Source organism: Branchiostoma floridae, chromosome 7 (genome assembly GCF_000003815.2).
Source record: "Branchiostoma floridae strain S238N-H82 chromosome 7, Bfl_VNyyK, whole genome shotgun sequence".
Classification (NCBI taxonomy): Eukaryota; Metazoa; Chordata; class Leptocardii; order Amphioxiformes; family Branchiostomatidae; genus Branchiostoma; species Branchiostoma floridae.
Genome location: NC_049985.1, coordinates 19,353,805 through 19,373,406, shown reverse-complemented (window position 1 = coordinate 19,373,406; position 19,602 = coordinate 19,353,805). Strand labels below are relative to the sequence as shown.

General features: G+C 42.7%; 3 protein-coding genes and 1 long non-coding RNA gene across 4 annotated transcripts in view; 2 read left to right on the top strand and 2 right to left on the bottom strand.

The window, feature by feature from the left end:
* Positions 1-12,577, top strand: part of LOC118418964 (UDP-glucuronosyltransferase 2A1-like) — a 90,362-nt gene extending 77,785 nt beyond the window's left edge. Inside the window, exons 2-5 of the mRNA XM_035825118.1 lie at positions 8,266-8,746; positions 9,616-9,835; positions 11,210-11,429; positions 11,624-12,577. Coding sequence (XP_035681011.1) covers positions 8,266-8,746; positions 9,616-9,835; positions 11,210-11,429; positions 11,624-11,906 — 1,204 coding nt within the window. The 3' untranslated portion in view covers positions 11,907-12,577. The remainder of the gene's footprint in view (positions 1-8,265; positions 8,747-9,615; positions 9,836-11,209; positions 11,430-11,623) is intronic.
* Positions 273-3,381, top strand: LOC118418967 (actin cytoskeleton-regulatory complex protein pan1-like). Its single transcript, XM_035825121.1, has 8 exons — positions 273-311; positions 562-612; positions 860-901; positions 1,118-1,147; positions 1,322-1,408; positions 1,670-2,033; positions 2,344-2,553; positions 3,226-3,381. Exons 1-8 carry the CDS (start codon positions 288-290, stop codon positions 3,348-3,350), a joined length of 933 nt encoding a protein of 310 aa, XP_035681014.1. The 5' UTR covers positions 273-287; the 3' UTR covers positions 3,351-3,381.
* On the bottom strand, positions 3,878-5,085 carry LOC118418968. The gene has a single exon (XM_035825123.1). It carries the CDS (start codon positions 4,825-4,827, stop codon positions 3,916-3,918), a length of 912 nt encoding a protein of 303 aa, XP_035681016.1. The 5' UTR covers positions 4,828-5,085; the 3' UTR covers positions 3,878-3,915.
* A 1,133-nt stretch (positions 12,578-13,710) lies between the features above and the next one.
* Positions 13,711-15,316, bottom strand: LOC118418886. Its single transcript, XR_004831550.1, has 2 exons — positions 14,934-15,316; positions 13,711-14,776 (listed from the first exon to the last, which is right to left on the bottom strand). It is a non-coding gene; the product is annotated as an uncharacterized LOC118418886 (long non-coding RNA).
* Positions 15,317-19,602: the final 4,286 nt, after the last annotated feature.

The window sequence follows — 19,602 nt, the reverse complement described above, 5'->3', positions numbered from 1 at the left end:
CGTCTAATCTAGATCTATTTCTACTTAAGCTATTTGATGGGTTTGACTTCTTTTCCGTATACAGTAGGAGATGAATTGTCCAACATTTTCATATATAAAGCGGTTGACAGACTTAAGCAAGAAGATTGTTTTTGTTGGTCGGTAAGGTGAGAAAAGCTTGGGAAAGATTTGTAGATTTTAAGGAAAAGTTTGTTTATCGTCATTGCATAACGGCGCCCAGTCGTGTTGGTGGGGAGCGAACTTCCGAAGTGAGCGTACAAAATTTACTACACAGTGGACTCCTGGATATGGTTAATTGCCAATCGATTCATGTAAGTGGAGAGCTTGATGTCAGACGTCTTGGCCTCCTTTCTTATGGCGTATGCATGGTGCCCCTTTGCGCCTTTGATACATTTCCCTATGCATCATTTTCGTTGCACTCTCTCGCGACCTAGACTTTGACAAATTGCTCAATGAATTGTATAGAAAAAAAAAGCAATCACGTTTTTATTTTTATTTTCAGTCACATTTGTACATTTGTATGATATATGGAATCTTCTCTTCTGTCCTATCTTCTCTTAGGAGCAAGAGCAGAGCAGAGTGATCACTCCGAGGCAACAGAAGAAAGTCTTGGTGAGTTACTTATCTTCCTTCATGATTTCTACGGCTGTTTTATGTAACTTTCTGTAGTATAGTGATCTTATTTTATGCTTGTGTGCGCGAGTGTTTATGCGTCAGTGATAATATATATGGGATACCTTGGCTAGGTTAAATTAAGAATCATTCGTTTGCCACTCTCATCGACTGACCAATACTGTTGCTGGCACGACAAATGACAAAATCTGAAACAGCTGCAACAAGTAACCACGTTGTTTTGCAGGTAACCACCGCAACCCAGACCGACCACACTCAACAGAAAGAGGTATGCATCATCAGTTTAGCACCGGCACTGTTCTCTACTGACAGACTTAAAAATGATAGATATTGCAAAGATATATTGTGTTTTCATTAATCATGGCATTAATAAGAACCTCAAACTGTTTTGTAGGGCTGGTGTTGCTTTTGGCGCGTGTTTGTTTGTAATCGTTTCATCTTGTTCTTGTTACCACACAAACAGTTGTTATTTTTTTATTCACAGTTCGAAGCTGCAGTGGAAGGGGTGGTTAAGGTATGTATATGTATTTTTGTCCACTGGAAGTAATGTAGGGGGGGTTAGTCATGTGACATATTCGTAGCTACAGAGAAATGCTAGTGCGTCATTGATTAATGCTGCTTCTGAGGTCACGCCGAGATATTGGTGACATGATTAACAGAATTGCAACATTTTTTTCACCTGTCCTAGAAACACATGGCGGAGGTGAATACCAGGTTGGCCGCAATAGAGGTGACAATGCAAGCCTTCGTACAGAGAAAGACCGATAAGGCAAGAGTAAGTGCAATGAATTAAAGCTACTCCTGAAAATTGTATTCAAATTTACAAAGAGTATGATATATGGAACAAAGAACTGAATCTGAATGTTTACAGCATGTTCTCGCAAGTCGGCTCGCGACTCGAGTCCAAACTGACATTATCCATTCCTATTGGACGCGATGCATTTACGACGGATACAGTGCCACTTTCTTTCCTTTAAAATAATTTATTTTGGTTTTATCCTTCACTGACCTGTAAATTGTACGTCTATTTCTGCAGAGGAGGTTATCAGAAGTCCAGCAGGCCGGGTCCAGCAGGGATTCCCCTTTCCCGGAGGCTGTGGGGGCAGCCATGAGAAGCCTAACTGGCTATAGTCCCCACACCTCCAACGACTCCTGGACAGACTACGGCCTTCAAACTTTTCCCTCTCCACCTCCACAATCCCCTTTCATCCCCTCGCCACATCCATCATCCACTATCACCTCTTTACTCCCACCATCCACCATCACCTCTCCACCTCCATCGTCCACCATCACCTCTCCACCTCCATCGTCCACCATCACCTCTCCACCTGCCGCGTCGTCCACCATCACCTCTGCACCGCCGGCTCAAAACAATGGCTCTCAGCAGTCCACCCAAATGGGTAAGACCGGAGAAAAAATATGTTAGTCTAAAAAACTTTACCTTTTAACAGCCGTGGTGTGGCATGCAATGCAGAAATTGTTAACACCTGCTTAAATTGAAAAAAAAAAGCTACGAGCATCATGTTTCTTCCGGAAAAGTCACCTCCTGGGATGTCTTCTGTATTGCTTTGCTGCAAGTTTAGTGAAAGAAAAAAAAATGACATAAAATGTTTGCAAAACAAGTGTGATGCACAGCAGTGCGTTTCATCCCCTGTCAGTAGTGTTTAACGAGAACTTGGACTGAATGGATGCTCTACTGTGTATTTGCAGTGTCTGTCGGAAACCCTGCCCGTGGGGTAGCTGTGACGTCCGCCCAGATGGCCAAAGCCTGGGGCACAAGCTCGACCACCAATACGGCCAGGGCCAGGGCAATGGCCGGTTTCCTGTTCAGCACCTCCGAGATGACAAACAACTCTGTCAACGGCGACGCAGAAAAAGGATGGGGGAAACTCGATCAAAACAGGGTGGAAGCCATCATTGGTGAGTCTCAACACTTTCCCGTAACATTCTATTTTTCCCTGTTTGAACGGGGATTAAGTTGCATCTACCACGAATTTACATCCAAAACACATCCTGTTGTCCTGAACACGTGACGCTACAGACAACTTACAACTTAAAAACAAAGGGGAATAAAAACAAAGTTGGCACAAAGTGTTCTCACTATGTACCAGCTTCCCTGAGCCCTTGCGTCTTTGGACACACTTGTTTTGTAGAATGGATTAGTAGGTTTAGAAAAAATTAAAAAAAGGCTACCCTGTGCCAACAGCATATCTGGAGTGTTAAAGTCGTAACATTGGTGTCGGCTGCATGATCTGCCTCTCAAAGTGAGGCAGATTTCGTTTTCGAAGCATTGAAATATTTGAACATTTTGAATGATGGCTGGATAAATAAATGCTGATAACAAATAATGACCTGATCACAGACGTAAAATTCACGTGCTTTCCCGTGCGATTCTTTTGGGGAAAGAGTGGTTGTCAATTACCGTGATAAAAGAGGTAAAAGAAGAAATCTCAAGTGCATGATTTTCCCAGTCACAAATTGCTGGTAATTGCGGTTTACAAACAAATTTTCATGGGGATGGGAGGAGCATGCCCCGCCCCCTAATGAAAACTGGAAACTTACTACAAACATTCTATGTTTTACTTTTAACAGAGTGGACCACCGAAGTGGCGACGACCAGCCTAACCCGCCAAGCGCTCATCTCGGCACTAAACGGCAAATGCCGCAACGTAAGGAACCCGCCCCCCAAAGCAAAGGCGTCCAAAAGTTCTGAGTAGTTCGTTTTACCAAGGAGGTTAAACAAAGTGTCGTGACAAAGAGGTAATGTATGTACAACCCATGGTACTGCAGCAGTATATACAGCAATGTAACAAAGTGTCGTGACAAAGAGGTAATGTATGTACAACCCATGGTACTGCAGCAGTATATACAGCAATGTAACAAAGTCGTGACAAAGAGGTAATGTATGTACAACCCATGGTACTGCAGCAGTATATACAGCAATGTAACAAAGTCGTGACAAAGAGGTAATGTATGTACAACCCATGGTACTGCAGCAGTATATACAGCAATGTAACAAAGTCGTGACAAAGAGGTAATGTATGTACAACCCATGGTACTGCAGCAGTATATACAGCAATGTAACAAAGTCGTGACAAAGAGGTAATGAGTATATACAACTTATCACTAGATCAGAACTAGTTGTAAAAAATAGTAGTTCGAGCTACTAGTACAACAGGATTTTACTGTACAAATGGTGTTGTGGCAATAAAAGCCACAGATGTATATAAACATGTATATCATAACAAACACTGCCTTATATACAAGAAGGCAATAAGAGGTTCAGTTCAGTGATTTTCTAAGGGACTTTTCACCCTTCTTAGATGCGCCTTCATTGTCTTTATGTCTTGTAACAAGATTATACGCATCTGCAAATGACCGGCATCTTAGGTTCACATAATAGATCAGGACTGTCTCCAACAATTTAATACTGGCCTTCTCATTTGCAATACTTGAGGCAATAGTACACCAGTATTTGTTCACTAAGAAACTTGACTCCAGGTTCTTCATGATGTTCTCTTTAATCCCAGTTAGCTTACCCTTGGATACTTGATCAAAGTTAGCAGTGGTCCTGACAACTTTCTCTACAGCACGGAAGAATAGGTATACTTCATCAGTGACAACAAATAGCCCCCCGCGATTTACTGCATTAACCCATCCTTCAGTATATTGCAGAAAAGTGGTATGTGTGTGCGTTACAGCTGAAACTTTCCATTGCTGCAGAACAGCTACATAGAGTTGAGCGGTTCTATTGTTGTACCTTTTATAGCGTCTTAGCAGTGCATGTGGGATGAACCCAGCAACGTACCTGAGTACCTGCTTTTCAGTGTTAGATATAGTTATGTCTACACTACTGGCACTTGAACGGGGGGCATCGACACTGTGTTTTTTTGTTAACAATCCCACAAAAAGTTTCTCAGTTACAAATTGATACAGCAAAGGGCACTGTAACTGCCCAATGGTAGCCATGAATGAATCCCACAAACTGTAGAAGTCATCACCAGTGCACATCTTGTAATATTCTGCAAACATTGCCTCATTGGCTGCATTACAGAGAACAGAATTATCCCCAGCAATGATAACCGGCCACAGTAGAGCACACAAAGCTAAGATGAAACTGATACAGGTTGGTGTTTCCGCAATACCCACAACATCTGATGCTACTCTTGCTGCTGTGTTTCCTGGTGTGGTCATGCTCCCAAATTTCAGCAGCCAAGGAGGATACTCAGCAGCTTCTTCTAGGGCCTCTTTTACAAGCTGAGGTCCTTCTCTAAGTGCATCTTCTTTCTTGAACACTGATGCTGGTCTTTTCACTATAAGTATAAGGGTGAAATAACACTTTATTATTGACTTTTGTTAAAATGTTAAGACATCGAATATTAGAATTTAAAATTTCGTACCAAAAGAGTTGGACAATAAAGAATAATATTTGTATAACATAACAACCCATTGATACCAACATTACATCCATGTACAAGACGCACAGACCTAGTTATTAATCATCGAGCGCAAATCGGATGGCGAACGCCCGTCAGTCGGGTGACGTTCGGGCGACGTTCGCCCGACTTCCGTTTATTTACAAATATTGAATTTCTGGGAATGTGAGGGTAATTCTAACATTGTGGCCCCTGTGGTAGTATGTAGGCTGGCTTTGTGACACACTTTCCTTTTTCTCGTGTCATTTCTATTATGCCCGCGTATTCCATTAATTGGTTAAAAAGATTCCGACAACAAAATAAGCAACATTTATTGATCTCTTACCTTTTTTGAGGAACGTTTTGTGTTACCTTGTCCGCGTGCAAGAGGTAATTGGGAGGTTCATTGTCATAGATTTATTCACCGGCGATCGCACGAGCCTCGCTGAAATGTGACAGGGACAGGTTTTGGCCGACAAATACGCAAGACCCTCTGAAGATCTTAAAATTTGCCGACCTTCCTGCGATCGCGAAGTACGTCCGAAGATCGTATAAAATGTGACAGGCGGCTGGCTGTCAGCACTCGGTTTCAAGCGGTGCGGAGTATTTGTCGTCAATGGTTTTCCTGTGCGGAATGTTTGTCGTCATTCGTTTTCTAGTGCGGAAAGTAGTCTCAGCACTCGGTCTCCAGTGGTCAAGTCGTCTCACCACTGGACACCTTGTGTGGACCTCCTTGGTGCGGAGGTAACTTCGGCACTAGACTTCTAGTGCGGAAGAAGAGCGCGCCCGTGTAATTTTGCCGACATCTGCGCGATTCAACCTCTGCTTGGAGAGTAGTGTGTGCTGATACAAGAAACGTGACGGGAGGTGGCGATCTACTCTAAAAGTCTAAGCGGATCAAGTTACTTTGTTTACTCGCGATGGGTTTAAAGTCTGACAGGCTCGACATCAGTCAGTGCCACTTTTAACTTTTGTTGTCACTTCGTACTACGTAAAATCAAAATTTATACCAAAATCATTTAATGTGGTTAGTACGTCACGTTCTGTACGATCCTCCGACATTTTCACCAAGAAAATGTTTTTGCAAGCAGATGACTGCTAGCCGTGACGCGTGACGGTTCAATCACTCACGCGTGTTACCAAAAAGTGCGACCTACATGAGCCCCGGAATTCTTTTGCAAGGGGGGATTGCACAGGTATTTGGTACGCTTCATCTTGTCCATAAATCATTAGTCAAATTTTTCCTGCTCTGTGTAATCATTATGTAATTAAGTCATGAAAGATCCCGACTGAACTGGGATTAAATATAATACAAAGACGCCCGGCGCCAAGCAAGTCAGCAAGGGCTAAATAAACACCACACTAACGCGACTATCACGTCAACAGGTAAGTTCAGATGACCAACACATTTACACCGATTTGGAGTCCTTTAGAATCTGATCCGCCAAGGTTATTGAGGGGTATTACAATATTAGCCGTTAATTAGCCGTTAGCCAGTCCCACGCAAACGATCAGTCGACATCTCACAAGGGGAGGGAGTGCTTTTCCGGAGTTGCGCAGAAAGTGCCCTTAATCTTTTAGATAATTTTTTTCCCTGGGTAAATTTTTATCACAAAGGTCGAGGTTTCTGCAAGAGGGACTGAAGCATGTATATTTTTAAAATCTTGCCAAAAATTGTGACCTTTGGCATGCTTTGACCTGTAAGTGACCTTCATATTCATGACTGGGACATGGACTGATCCATTAGGAGAGGGGGTGAAATCCTGACATCATCACAATCATCTGGCTGTAGCCGAGAGTTCCGAAGTTGAACTCGGGCTTTTTTTAACCAAAACAAACCTAACAAATCCAGCTTTGCAGTGGGGGTAAAGACTTGAGGTTTGAAATTTAGGTAAATGTGTTTTTAAGTGCTTGCTTTGCATGGACTAACTATGCAGGGGATGGGAAATTCGATTTAGAAGCCCCTCCCCACAACAGCAGACCGATATCCGTTTACGACGGGAACTCGCCGCAATGTCAACAATCACACAGTCAACAAGAACTTGCGGCGCATTTATTCATCATGCAGTTGAAAGCATAGTCGATTTGTAGCGTTACCCATGTATTATGCCGGACCTGTAGGCCAGTTTTACTTTATTCAAGGTTAAAAGTTGTCTTTTCGCTAGCTCCTTAAGCGGCTATAATTGGCCCCAGCCGGTCTCTGCTTCCAGACGGAGAGGGCAGCTGCCCTCCCCTGGCGCAGGGTCATTAGCACGGCTCTGCCTGTCCCACAGTTAATCGACCGTGTAATGCATGTAAACACTGGGCTGGACAGGGACAGAATCCATCCCCTCCACCAGAAAAACAAAATATGGACAGGAAAAGTAGTAACTGAAAGCTATAAACAGTGTCACTTCTGTAACTATATCCCGGTTACGAAAGTACGCATCCTTACTGCTGCGTATAACTGATTCAGAACCTTAGTTCTCGGCTTTTAGTTGCACAAACCTGCCGAGTACATTGAAATTATACCGCCGCCGGGGTACACCACTTCGCGCTACCTTTGACAGAACACGCCAAGGAACTTAAATAGTTCATTTCCAGACTTTTACTTGGACTGTCAATTCGCAAATGCAAGGTTAGAGTCGGCATCATTGTCCAAGGATCAGAAGAGTCCGCCATTTTGTACTAAATCAGCCATGTCAGCTGACGGTCGCGCATGCAAGCAACTACGTAAGAAAATTTGGAGAAAAATATTAACATGTTACAAAGGTAATTTTAGTTTCTTGTGTAGTGGTAGCAGAATGGGAAATTTGAATTTATTCTTCAGTTATTCAGATTTAGATCAGAAGGAAAGGAATATTAACATGACCTTGTCATGACACTATTAAATGTATGTAAGCACAAAGCACTTGAAACCGCAAATGGAGACATAGAAAATTTCCGTCAGAGGGCGCTGGTTCACGGTCCTCTCTGGAAACAGCTTGCCGCGTGTTTGGCAATCATCGTGCCATCACCAACAACGTTGGAAACGGCCCAGACGGGCTCCCAGGCGTTTAAGACGGGCGTTTAGCCGTCTGACGCGTCTGGACGTGAAACGGCTCAGACGGGGTCGGGACGGCATCGCCCGTTTCAAACGCTCTCGGACGGCTGGGACGGGCAAGACGCCCTCTCAGACGGCTGAAACGGGGCAGACGGCGTCTCAGACGGCGTCTGCCAAAATCATTTTCACAGAGGNATTAGGGGACGGCGAGCTCATGGGCAGGCTGAAGCAAGCACGTTTCCAGGTTGTCGTCACCGAACCATTCATGTGTCCGTGCGGGGCCATAGTCGCAGCCTACCTGGGGGTACCTCACGTCGCCCTCATTCGCGGGGATCCTTCGGGGCTTGACGGCCGTGCCAACGGCGTGCCCCGCCCCCCATCCTACGTACCGTCTATCGTCTCCCCTTTTACCGACCGGATGACTTTTAAAGAGCGGGTACTCAACACTGTTATGTCGTGTGCAGTGCCTATGGTGTTCCAGTGGGTCATAGAAGGTGCAAACAACGACCTCGTGATTAAGTACCTCGGTGAGAAGGAGACTCTCCTGGGGGTTATGGGGAAGACGGACGTGTGGTTGTATCAAATCGGCGTCTTGCTGGACCTTCCGGCACCGAGCATGCCAAACATGGTCAACGTCGGAGGGATCAACGCCCGAGAGGCCAGTCCACTTTCAGAGGTGCGTGTTTGCGTGTGCCTCTGTGTGTTTGTAGTTGTGTATCTGTGTCTGTGTGTGTACCTCCCTTGTGTGTTTGTGTGTGTGTGTGTGTGTGTGTGTGTGTGTGCGTGTGTTTGTGTCTGTGTGTGTGCCTCTGTGTATGTGTAGGTGCGTGTGTCTGTGTGCCTCTGTATGTGTGTACTTGTGTGTGCCCTCTGTGTGTGTGTCTAGTTGTGTGTGTGTGTGTTTAGGGGTGGGGGTGGCTCAGTATGTGTCGGTAGGTGTGTCTGTATGCCTCTGTGTGTGTGTGTGTGTGTGTGTACATGTGTGTGTGTGCCTGTGTGTGTTTGTGTGTGTCTGTGTGCATGTGCGCGTTAGCATGTGCACGTCTGTGTGTATGTGTAGGTGTATATATACCACAATCTGCGTGTAGACGTTTGTGTGTGGGGGGGGGGGGGCTGTGTGTGTCTGCGTGTGTATGTGTATGTGTGTGTGTGTGTGGGGGGGGTGTTTTCGTGTGTGTGTGTATGCGCGCGTGACTGTGTGTGCGTGTATGTGTGTGTGCCTCCATGTGTGTTTGTGCGTGTTTGTGTGCCTCTGTGTGTCTGTGTGTGTGCTGCTGCGTGTGCGCCAGTGGGATTTTTGTGTGCGTCTATCTCTGTGCATGTGTTTGTGTGCCTCCGTGTGAGAGTGCGTGTGTGTGTTTGTGTGCCTTTATGTTTGCGATCACGTGTATGTATGTTTATGGGTGTGTGTTTGATATATAATTATGCGTTGCCTCATAATTATCTGTTCTAGCTGACTCTCGTCAGTTCCAGACTTTTCTGAGGCACTACAGACACGTCGCAGTTGTTGACTAATAAGTCTTTAAAAGTCTCTCTTCTTCTCAGGATTTAGAGCTATTCATGCAGAGTTCCGGCTCTACCGGGGTCGTGGTCGTCAGTTTCGGGTCACAGGCCAAGACCATAAGCCTGGAAAGGGCAGAGGTCATGGCAGCAGCCTTCTCACGGCTCCGACAGAAGGTTGTTTGGCGGTACGTGGGAGAGAAGCCGGCCGGTCTGGGGAACAACACCAAGCTGATGTCCTGGCTGCCTCAGAACGACCTGCTGGGTGGGTGATGTTGACCAAATAATAAGCACGTGCAGCGTTTAGAGTACGCATGCGCAGCGACAGGACTTGTGGGTAATATGTCAAAGGTGAATGCCCAAGAATTGTAAACAATATCGTCTCGACCATTATCTTGATTTGCATAGATTTGCATAACACTGCAAGGACGTACTTTGCTTATGCCTCCATCTTAAATGTGTTACCCACAATTCTTGTCGCTACGCATGCGTAGCGAAAGTACAACCTGCCAACATAATGTTTTACGGACATAACAATTCTTTCTTCTATGCTTAACATATTTACCGATAACCTCCGACGGCTGTCTGCATAACAATGTCCATACGTGTTTCGTTTATGTCTCAGAGGCGTTTAACTTTGACCTAAAATGCGAACGTGCACTTATTAGGATCACGAGCCATCTTATTTTGAAGTGACAGATGCACATCAGTCTGTACATGTGTACTCATTCTAAACACAAATACACACACCAGTCCGTAAGTCGAACAAGTATGCTAAAAGCAGTTCTTCCATTGGTCAGGAGGAAGTTTAAAAAAGCCCCCACAGCGCCTGAGTCTGAAACACATTGTAAGTACACATTAGTGCAAACACTGCTCTGTCGGACCTCACCCCTGTCATGTATAAAGGACCCTGGGTACAAAGGGCAAAACTGGGCATGTGTGCAGTGTTGCACTGAAAGTCGTGATTACTGTATTCGTCTGGTTGGGCAGAATGAGTACAAATCAGACATTGTGTCACAAGAATATGTGTGCTAAAGGCTAAATTTTTATTCAGGGAAAAAGCAGTTTTGTCCACTGTCACCTGAAATTCAGTTTGAGATTTGAAGGGACCCCCTCCCCCTCCCCGCCAACCGAGAACAGTGTGCCTGAAGTAGCAAAACAGATTAACATAAAACTGGTCAATCTTTTTCCCCCTATAATGTAGTTTTCAAAGTAACATTAGAACTAGTACTAACAGGCCAGGATCTTGGGTAGGTGAAGCTAAGTTATATGTATCCAAACAACACTCCAGCTTCTTATTTAACCTGGGGGCCAGCTGGGATTGGGCAGCTAGGACAGTTGATTCGGTGACCCAAGACAGCCAGTCCACCGATTTCCTGTTAGCGGTCGGGGGAGTTTAAGCTCGAAGGAGGTCCGCCTGCCCTTAGGTAGCAGAAACATCCTTGGTGCTTAAACTCCCCGGAGCGCTACCCTGTCTGGTCCCCAGCCTCAGGGTATGCTCTTTAGGGGGCAAGCCTACGTTAAGAAAAAGTTTCTTTCCCTCTCGAAGACAACATCATTACTGTACACTCGAAAGTACGACTTAATGATTTCTTCTCAAAACTAATTGACGCTTACAAGAACTTTGATTTTTTTTCAGGTCACCCGACAACCCGAGCCTTCGTGACCCATGCGGGTTCTAACGGTCTGTACGAGGCCCTGTACCACGGCGTGCCGGTGGTCTGTACCCCGCTAGCCGGGGACCAACCTGGTAACGCCGCCCGGGCGGTGTCCAGGGGACTGGGAGTGATACTGGACTTCCACACGCTTTCATCAGAAACATTGTACCAGGGTATAACACAGGTTCTCACTAACGAGAGGTGCGTCAGATAACTTTATGTCATACCGCGGTGTTTAATTTGATGCAAGTCATTGTTTGGGGCAAGATCAATCAGAAAGACAGAAAATGTATTTTCCGCATCAACACGTTGTTTGTAGCTTTAAAGCAACCAATTTTCCTTTGAATGCACTTTGTTGTACTACTCTTAGAATATCTGTACTTTTATGCCCGTAGCTACCGTGAGACGGCAGCCCGCCTGTCCCGTCTGCACCGTGACCAGCCCCAGTCACCCATGGAGCGGGCCGTCTGGTGGATAGAACACGTCATCAAACATGGCGGACTGCCCCATCTCCGCGCACGCGCAGTGGAGCTGCCATGGTACCAGTACTACCTGCTGGACGTGGCTGCGTTCCTATTGGCTGTCTGTACAGCTGTTCTGGGAACAGTGTGGTACAGCTGTGTTTTTATCTGTAGGAAGATGTGCTGTAAAAGCGGCGGCAAGCTGAAATCTCAGTAGAAAATCCTAGTTATTGTAGCTAACGCTATCCTCCTCTATATCCGCGTGGTATCCTATATCTGTTGGTTTTAAAACGCGTGTTAACGGATATCACGTTGACGGACAGTACCGGTGGTTTCAAATTACAATATTTTCAAAGTATACCAGTTTGAAACCACCTTCCTTCGACTTAATATCCTTAAATACCCTGTTTTAAAATACCGTAGATAAAGGTCGTCATTTACCATACTACGGCCGATGTCATGTTGCTCATGCTTGTTAGGTATGCCGCTATTATCAGTATAGCTGACAGATATAAGAAGGTATAAGAAAAATACTAATTATTTCTGGGGTGATCGAGAAAATGTTGATGACTCTGGTCTTCTTTAATTTGGCGATGATGCATGCTTTTTTAGAACTTTAAAAATTTTGCAGCGAATACATTGCTCCAAAATCCACCATGTCTACAATTCATCAGAATCTACTGTTTTTATTGCCATTATCCACTATTGACAATAGCTTAAAGGGATTGTTATTTTGTAGATTTGTTTTATAATTACTAAGGGTTTACGTTATGTCCGTCGGTATATTTCTATCTTCTCCACAAGGTAATGTTTTGTTTTAAATGGGCATTCCACTCCACACGGGAGTGTTATTTTCCGATAGATATCAATTTTAGGAAGTGATAACTGCATACTACTTCACATTATATGATAAAGTACACAGTTGCTCCACGTGCCTCAAAAGCATTCTATGTTCTACTAAACTCCCTAAGTACCCTCTAATTGAATTAATCATATGGCTGAATACAATGCAAAAATCTTAGGTAAGGTTACAAAACTAATTTCAGGTTCGCTAAGAAATCTCGCCTTCTTCTTGTATTCTTTGCTATCTTATGAGTAATTTGCCTTCTCGGTGTGCTTAGCGTACCTCATCTATTCCGAAAATATGTACGATAAACAAAGTGTCTATGCGTATAGGGAATGCATGGGTAGGGCCTGCATGGGTTTAGTGAGTGTCATTATTGTTTTATAAAACACACATCACGTAATTCATCCCAAGGTGAATTCCACAAAATTCGGCTGATTATGTATTGATTGACACATTATCTATTGGAAAACAATAACTTAGGCAATAATGTATGGACATTGCTTAAAAGTTGAGAAATGAAGTGTAAACCAAATCAGGAAAATGTATGGGTTTTTAAATATGAATTCAGCTTTAGTGTGACTCTTGAACACAGCAAAACCCAAACTAAACTTTAACGTCTTAATCAAGTTGTTCGAAACCGTGGGACCCCTGCACATGGTTGTAAATTGTCGCTTGTTAATTTTTTCAGTATAAAGGTCTTACATAGTTGGTATTTCTTGTGCGGCATACGTAGTTCAAACTCTACGATATGTCTACACCGCCTGTAAGGTGAGTACTCACTACACCATTGCAGCGGGATAGTGTGCCTAGTCGTTTCTCAATAATTATGTTCATTTTTACGTCGATGCAGGTTAGACCGAGTAGTAAGATACGCCAAACAAGCAATTACCCAAGCAACTTGATATGACTTTCGAAACAGACGTTTGTCACTAATAAAAGATAATGGATATTATCTGAAACGTCTGACTATCTTTACATATCAATATATCATATCACTACTAGATTTTGGGTCGTCATAATCACAAGTGAATCTGAAAACAAAGTTAGCCCATTATTTGATATTCGACTGTTAGAATTTCACTGTCATCCTATATGCAGACTGCAAAAAATGAGAGGGGTAAAAATATACGAGATAGCTGAATTTTCAAAACAGACACCATACACGATGAAACAATTGAAATTTACATGAGTTTTATTGGCTAAATAAGCATGCAATGCAGTCAAAATTAATTCAATTTTACATTACCCCTTGGGTGTTTGTTGTTTTATCAAACCAAAATATGATTCATCTAGAAATCAGAGATAGGTAACTGTTTTAAAGATATTGAATCTTTGTTACACTTTCTGCTTATTTCTTTCCGTTTTTCAGTATGTTCAAAACATTTCTATAAAATGCATACTTTGCTTTCAAAACATTTCATTCTCGAGTTACCATTTGTCCATGTTCAAAATATTATGATTCAAACAATTTTTAGATAGTTTGTTATTAGTTTCCTGGTAAGAAAGTCTGTCAGAACGTCCTACACAGATGACTTTTAACAAAAGAACTACCGGCTTCCAGCCGTAAAATTGTTAATATACAGAAACAGACCATACAGCAGGACTCGCTACATACCTTTGAGGGCAATTGTCAACTCTACCATTTTGAAAATGTTGCAACTATTTTTGAAAAACTCTAAGCCCTGAAGAATCACATACGATGTCTAAATTAGTTGTCTAAGTAAGATGTCTAATTAAATGTATAAATAAGTAAAAGAAATAATTTTTATTACTTTCTAATGAGAACTATTCTGAGAAAAATCTCAGAACAAAATTATAAATGATAATGTACACATACCTCTTCCGTACGATTATGACTTTTAGAATCCTAAGGACTCAAAACGCGTACAAGCACTACAGCAGAGGGTTAGTCAACTGGCAATGGTGTGTGTTCAACTTCTGTATGCACATTGATCGCCGTAACCATAGAAACAATATTCACTCTTTATATTTTCTGTAAGACTCGACAATATGGTGATTACCAATACATTGTACACCGTTACAACAGTACAGTTGGAAGTAGTTATTTCTCATCATGATTGTACAGTCAATTGGGCGTCATGATCATGTCTTCGAGTGATTTGAAAACTTCAGCCCATTGATTGAATTTTAACCTTTTCATTTTAAATGTGAGTTGTCGACTTTCAAGTTGTCAAGGATCCGTTGTACATCTGTCTGTCTGCCTGGCGGCTATGGACGTCCTGAAAATAAATTAGAAATAAACTAACGTTAATGATATGAGATACGGTTGGTGAGGACAATAATTTCAATACATGTATAATGCCATCACAAATTAAACAATTAGATTCTAATCACTTAGAACGATGTTGACATTAAATATAAGGTTTCTTTGAGTACCTTTGACCTGGCAGATAAAGCCCCTTTCCCAGTGACATGGCAGGTCGACCCACTCCCCTCTTTTGTCGAGAACTGCGCAATTTGTGGCATCCTTGTGGTCTGCAGCTTGTGCTAGGTGAAACCAATAGTACCACGGGGAAAACGTTCCAAGAGGAGAACCATCCACCCACATGTAGCGCCCTTTCTGGCTCTGCAGTGCCAACCAGATGGCACTGTTTATATCGTCCGCGAACTTGTATAGGGAGACCAGGAAGGCGTTGGTTCCAGCGTCTTTGGGCTTGGGGAGGGTGCCACCATCTTGACGACAGGTCGCGGCTGCATCAATGAAGGTCTTCCGTGTGTAGAAGGCCTTGTAGCAAATGCCACGCCGCAATTGGTAACCTTCGGGACAAGAAACTGAAAAAAAGCACTTCACATATGCTCTGCCAACACTGATAAAAGAGAGAGAAAAGTCTAGTATTTCTAAAGTACCTAAGTATCAGATTATCGGATCAGATCGCGAATAAACACGATTATTATTTTTTTTATTCCAAACTCGAGGGCTTACTTTTATTATGCGTCAAACAATTTCAGATTAAAAACAGGTACCATACTACATTTACTTGGCGGCAAATCAACCATTTACTCTAGCGCACAACAACAATAACATCAACATGTGGCAGGGCAGAAATTGACTAAATAGATTTGGGCCTCCTGGATTCTTCTATTGATACTGAAGCAAAACTTTCGGTTTTTCTCTCTCGTGTTCTAAACAAGCTATGGGCATGAAGCTTAAGGTTCATCTGCGTTGGTAAATGGCATTTTCAAGTTGGTGTTGGCTAGGTAAAGTTTAGTTAATCTATAAAGCTATGGTCACGATTTTAAGGTGTTAGCGCTTGTGCTTGCTAAAGATGAAGTGACATAAGTTCCCCCCCCCCCCTACAACGGCTAGGTTTGGAATAGCAGAGCCATTTTTTTTGGCAAAAAAACGTCTGAAAACGATAACTCTATTTGAATTTGCCAATGCCTACTAGAATAGGACCAAGGGATACACATATTTTGTTGCCTGAGTGTCATACCTTCGATGGTCTTTAGAAGTTGTTGCTTTGTAGTGTTTTGAAGCTGGTGAATCCCTGTGCTTTCGACAGAATGTGTAAAAACCTGGCGACAAATGATAATACAAACATGTTCGTAAGACTGTACAGTGCCGAACTGTGAATCATTATTATAGGATAAGGCATTTTACATATCTTCAACATTTTCTTACTTTATCTATATTTACCGCTGCGTTTGCCTGCGGAAACATGATACAGTTTTAAGATTAGAATCGATCGACATTACTACTCGTCTTAAATATGTTCTTCCAAGTAAGGAAGACTATTGCGTCGTCATATAACCAGGAGATGCGGGTCAAGTGACTTAAAGGCGTGGATATCGATAAAACTTGACTGAAAGACGCCTTTATTCACATACAAGACGGCCATCATTATGGCGAGAGACCAAAAAGCATCATGGAATCCCTATCAAGACTAAAATCCTATGAGTGACGTCACAGCCTCATTAACATACAATAGTGGACACATATCCTCTTCCTTCACAATCAAATAGAGTTACGCAAGGTTACAGTCTCAAGCAAAACTTTATCCAGTTGTTTGAGTAACTGTTCCCTTGTGTATCTTAGGCTAAGATCATTTTTCGACAAGGACAGTTTTGTATTAAAGATAACATTATAGAACATGTAAACTGCATTTCATTATATGATATAGACTAGGGCATTTCAAAAGTCTTAGAGTTCTTCTTACGTTAGCTGTAGCTGTAGGCGTGACTACATGTGCTGTTCGGGTTTGCGGAAACACCCTCGTTTCCAGATTGGTAAAGAACATAGTTGGCATCGTCACACCACCAGCTGTCATCTGTCAAAACAACGTTGTCGCATAATTTGGTTGAATCTTCCATCACAACCATCATGAGCTGTTTAAGATGTACATGTTTATGCATGAGAATATAACTCATTTGTATTTGAAGATTAAGAATGCATACAGGTGCAGCACTTTTTACTTACTAAAGCTAATGGCACAACCCGCCGTACGTGCGAATACCTGGACAATCTTTTGGGATCCGTAGGTGGGATCCGCCTCCGCACGAACTCGTAGGGAATCCGACGGATTTTGAGCACGCAGACACGCCGTAGAACTTTACGTGCAGGCAAAACTTTGTGTGCCACGTGCACCGTCCTGCGGATTCGCCCCCTGTAGGTGCCAGTACGTACGGGCGACGCGCCTGCCCTGTACAGCCTGAACGTTTTCAGAAATACGTGGCGGACGTGGCCTCCCCCCAAAAAAGCACGGACAAATTGCACGTACGGTGGGTTGTGCCCTTAGCTTCAGCATAGTGGTCACCATTCTTACAATGCATTAATTACATTTCAAACCCTTGTGGTGCTGGGAAATTTTCACTATTGTTTGCATAGTAAAAACAGTACCAGCATATGCTTCCTAGCATATGTTGGGCGCAGTACTACCTTAAATGAACTATTCCTTACCTGAGTTGTAGTTGCCGTCGAGACTGCCTTTGCTGTTCCAGTTTGCGGAAACACCCTTGTTTCCAGATCCAGGTCAGTAGAAGACACAATAGGCATCGAGACATCATCAGTTGCCTTTCGTGAAGGCAAAGGTGCTGCATCTTCCGTCGTCACGGGCTGTTTAAGATGTTGAAATCAGAATAAGTCAATTTCAAGTCACCCATATGATTCTTTGATATTTTTTGTAGTGAGTTTTTTATTTTTATTTTAGTCAAAATAATCAAAATTTGTTGTGACAAAATGTTCTAACAGTGAAAATCTAGATTAAGTTTCGAATAACTTTAGCTTGGTTTTCACTGTTAGAGCATGTTCTAATAATTTGCATAATTTTCAAAATGGTAGCTTTAATGTTGCAACAGTTCAGAAACTGATCCGGATAATCCATTCGATCGATGATAAAAATGCTTTGATAAGGTAGAAATCGTTTTAAAGTCAGACAAATATTAAAACTTGTTCAAAACAGTTACTTATCTAAGTTACATCATCAAAAATGTTCCATCATGTTTTTGTGTTAATACATAAAGAAATAAAAACGTTAGAACAAAAAGCAACAAACGCCCACGTGGTAATATATAAAACATCAGTGCATAAAGAATAGTTTTTATCGGTGCTTATATAAATGAACATGACAGTGCAATTAAAGAGTTTCACTCACAACAAGTTTGCAGAATAATAAAATTGGGTTGTCTATAATTTCAGGGTTAGCCCTTTGTAATAGCCACGGGCTAGTTGGGCAGCCCTGGTGGTGTGTTCCCAACAGCCTAACCAATAAATAAAATAAATTGTCTATAATCTCCAAGCAGATTCTACGATGGCATAAGACAGTATCAAACTGGCCAAGGAGTGTAGTCAGCCAGGAGGTTCCCATCTGCAATGTAGAATCTACACCCAGTCGGCTAGAACAAGGGCTATTAACATCTAATTGTTTCCCAATCAAACTGTGCTTGCAGTGTAGGTGCTAATTGTCCTCCTTCCTGTTTGGTGCTAACTTCGAACTGGGACATATGCTGACTTTGTCCCAGTGTACGTCGCTGGTAAAATCATTACCGCGTGGCTACAGGGAGGGGCAGTAACACCACTGTTGTATAGAAATGCTCCTACCTGTTTCAGTGAAGGCAGATCCCCGGTAGCGAGACACACTTCTACTCCGGCTTTACTTCTCTGCCAGCTTTTCATATTATCTTATGCTACCGTAAGATCTACTTGGAGATTAGGTTGTCTACTGTTTAACATTTTCCAAACTGATGAAACTCTTAACGTATATACCTCATCCCCATCAGAAGGCTTAAACACCACAAACGACTGCAAACTGGTCTAATATGAAGAGTAATCAGGGCAATGACCCTGTGCGACACTCTGGATACATGTTCTATACAATTATGAATAAACAAATGTGCAGCAACTTCTGAATTATACCAGGTTTTAAAAAAGCTTTTCTAGTTTAGTTTCGTTCCATTTTGAACTTTCGGTACACTGACGTTGGATGCAAAGTAGGGAACCAACCGAGAGGTTTCCATTTTTGCTTCCCAGTGTAGAACCGGTAGGGGTGATGGGGAATGGTGACACTGGTCTGTTTGACGTTCCACTCCGCTCCAAAGAACCGTTGAGTCTGATCGGATGAGTCTCCTTCATGGTTGCGAGAAATGTGACGAGACCATGACCAACTCCTGCAACAATGGCGACTGCTACAACTAAAGCGATTGTGACGCATAGGATTACACAGACACGGTGCGATGTCACGTTGAAGCTTATGGGGAACACACGATCGTCTGGAGCATCGTTGTTGCCTGTGAGAGGACAATATTCCATTTCTTCATGTCATTACTGCTGTGAAATTGCATTCTCCAGAGCTTTACGTTACCACGAAACCTTTCACTTTATACTGTGTGATACTTGTTGATGACTGCAATGATAAAGATCAATGGTGACCGTAAACCGAGGATTGTTTATGTCACCTATAAGGACAAGTAGGAAGAAAAGGAACCAGTACATGTACAAAACTAGTTTTCACGATTCCTGGACAAAACAGTACACATGATCTGATCATAAGTCAAAATACGTGATCTTTATGGACATTTAAAGAGTATGGTAAACTATAAAGTAATCAAC

What these genes read in the sequence shown, in the direction of transcription:
- LOC118418967 (XM_035825121.1), top strand. Translation starts at nt 288, where the DNA reads ATGGTTAATTGCCAATCGATTCAT. An exon ending in ACCACACTCAACAGAAAGAG is followed by an intron (nt 902 to 1,117) that starts GTATGCATCATC and finishes TTTTATTCACAG; the next exon opens with TTCGAAGCTGCAGTGGAAGG. An exon ending in GAAAGACCGATAAGGCAAGA is followed by an intron (nt 1,409 to 1,669) that starts GTAAGTGCAATG and finishes CTATTTCTGCAG; the next exon opens with AGGAGGTTATCAGAAGTCCA.
- LOC118418968 (XM_035825123.1), bottom strand. Translation starts at nt 4,827, where the DNA reads ATGACCACACCAGGAAACACAGCAGCAAGAGTAGCATCAGATGTTGTG.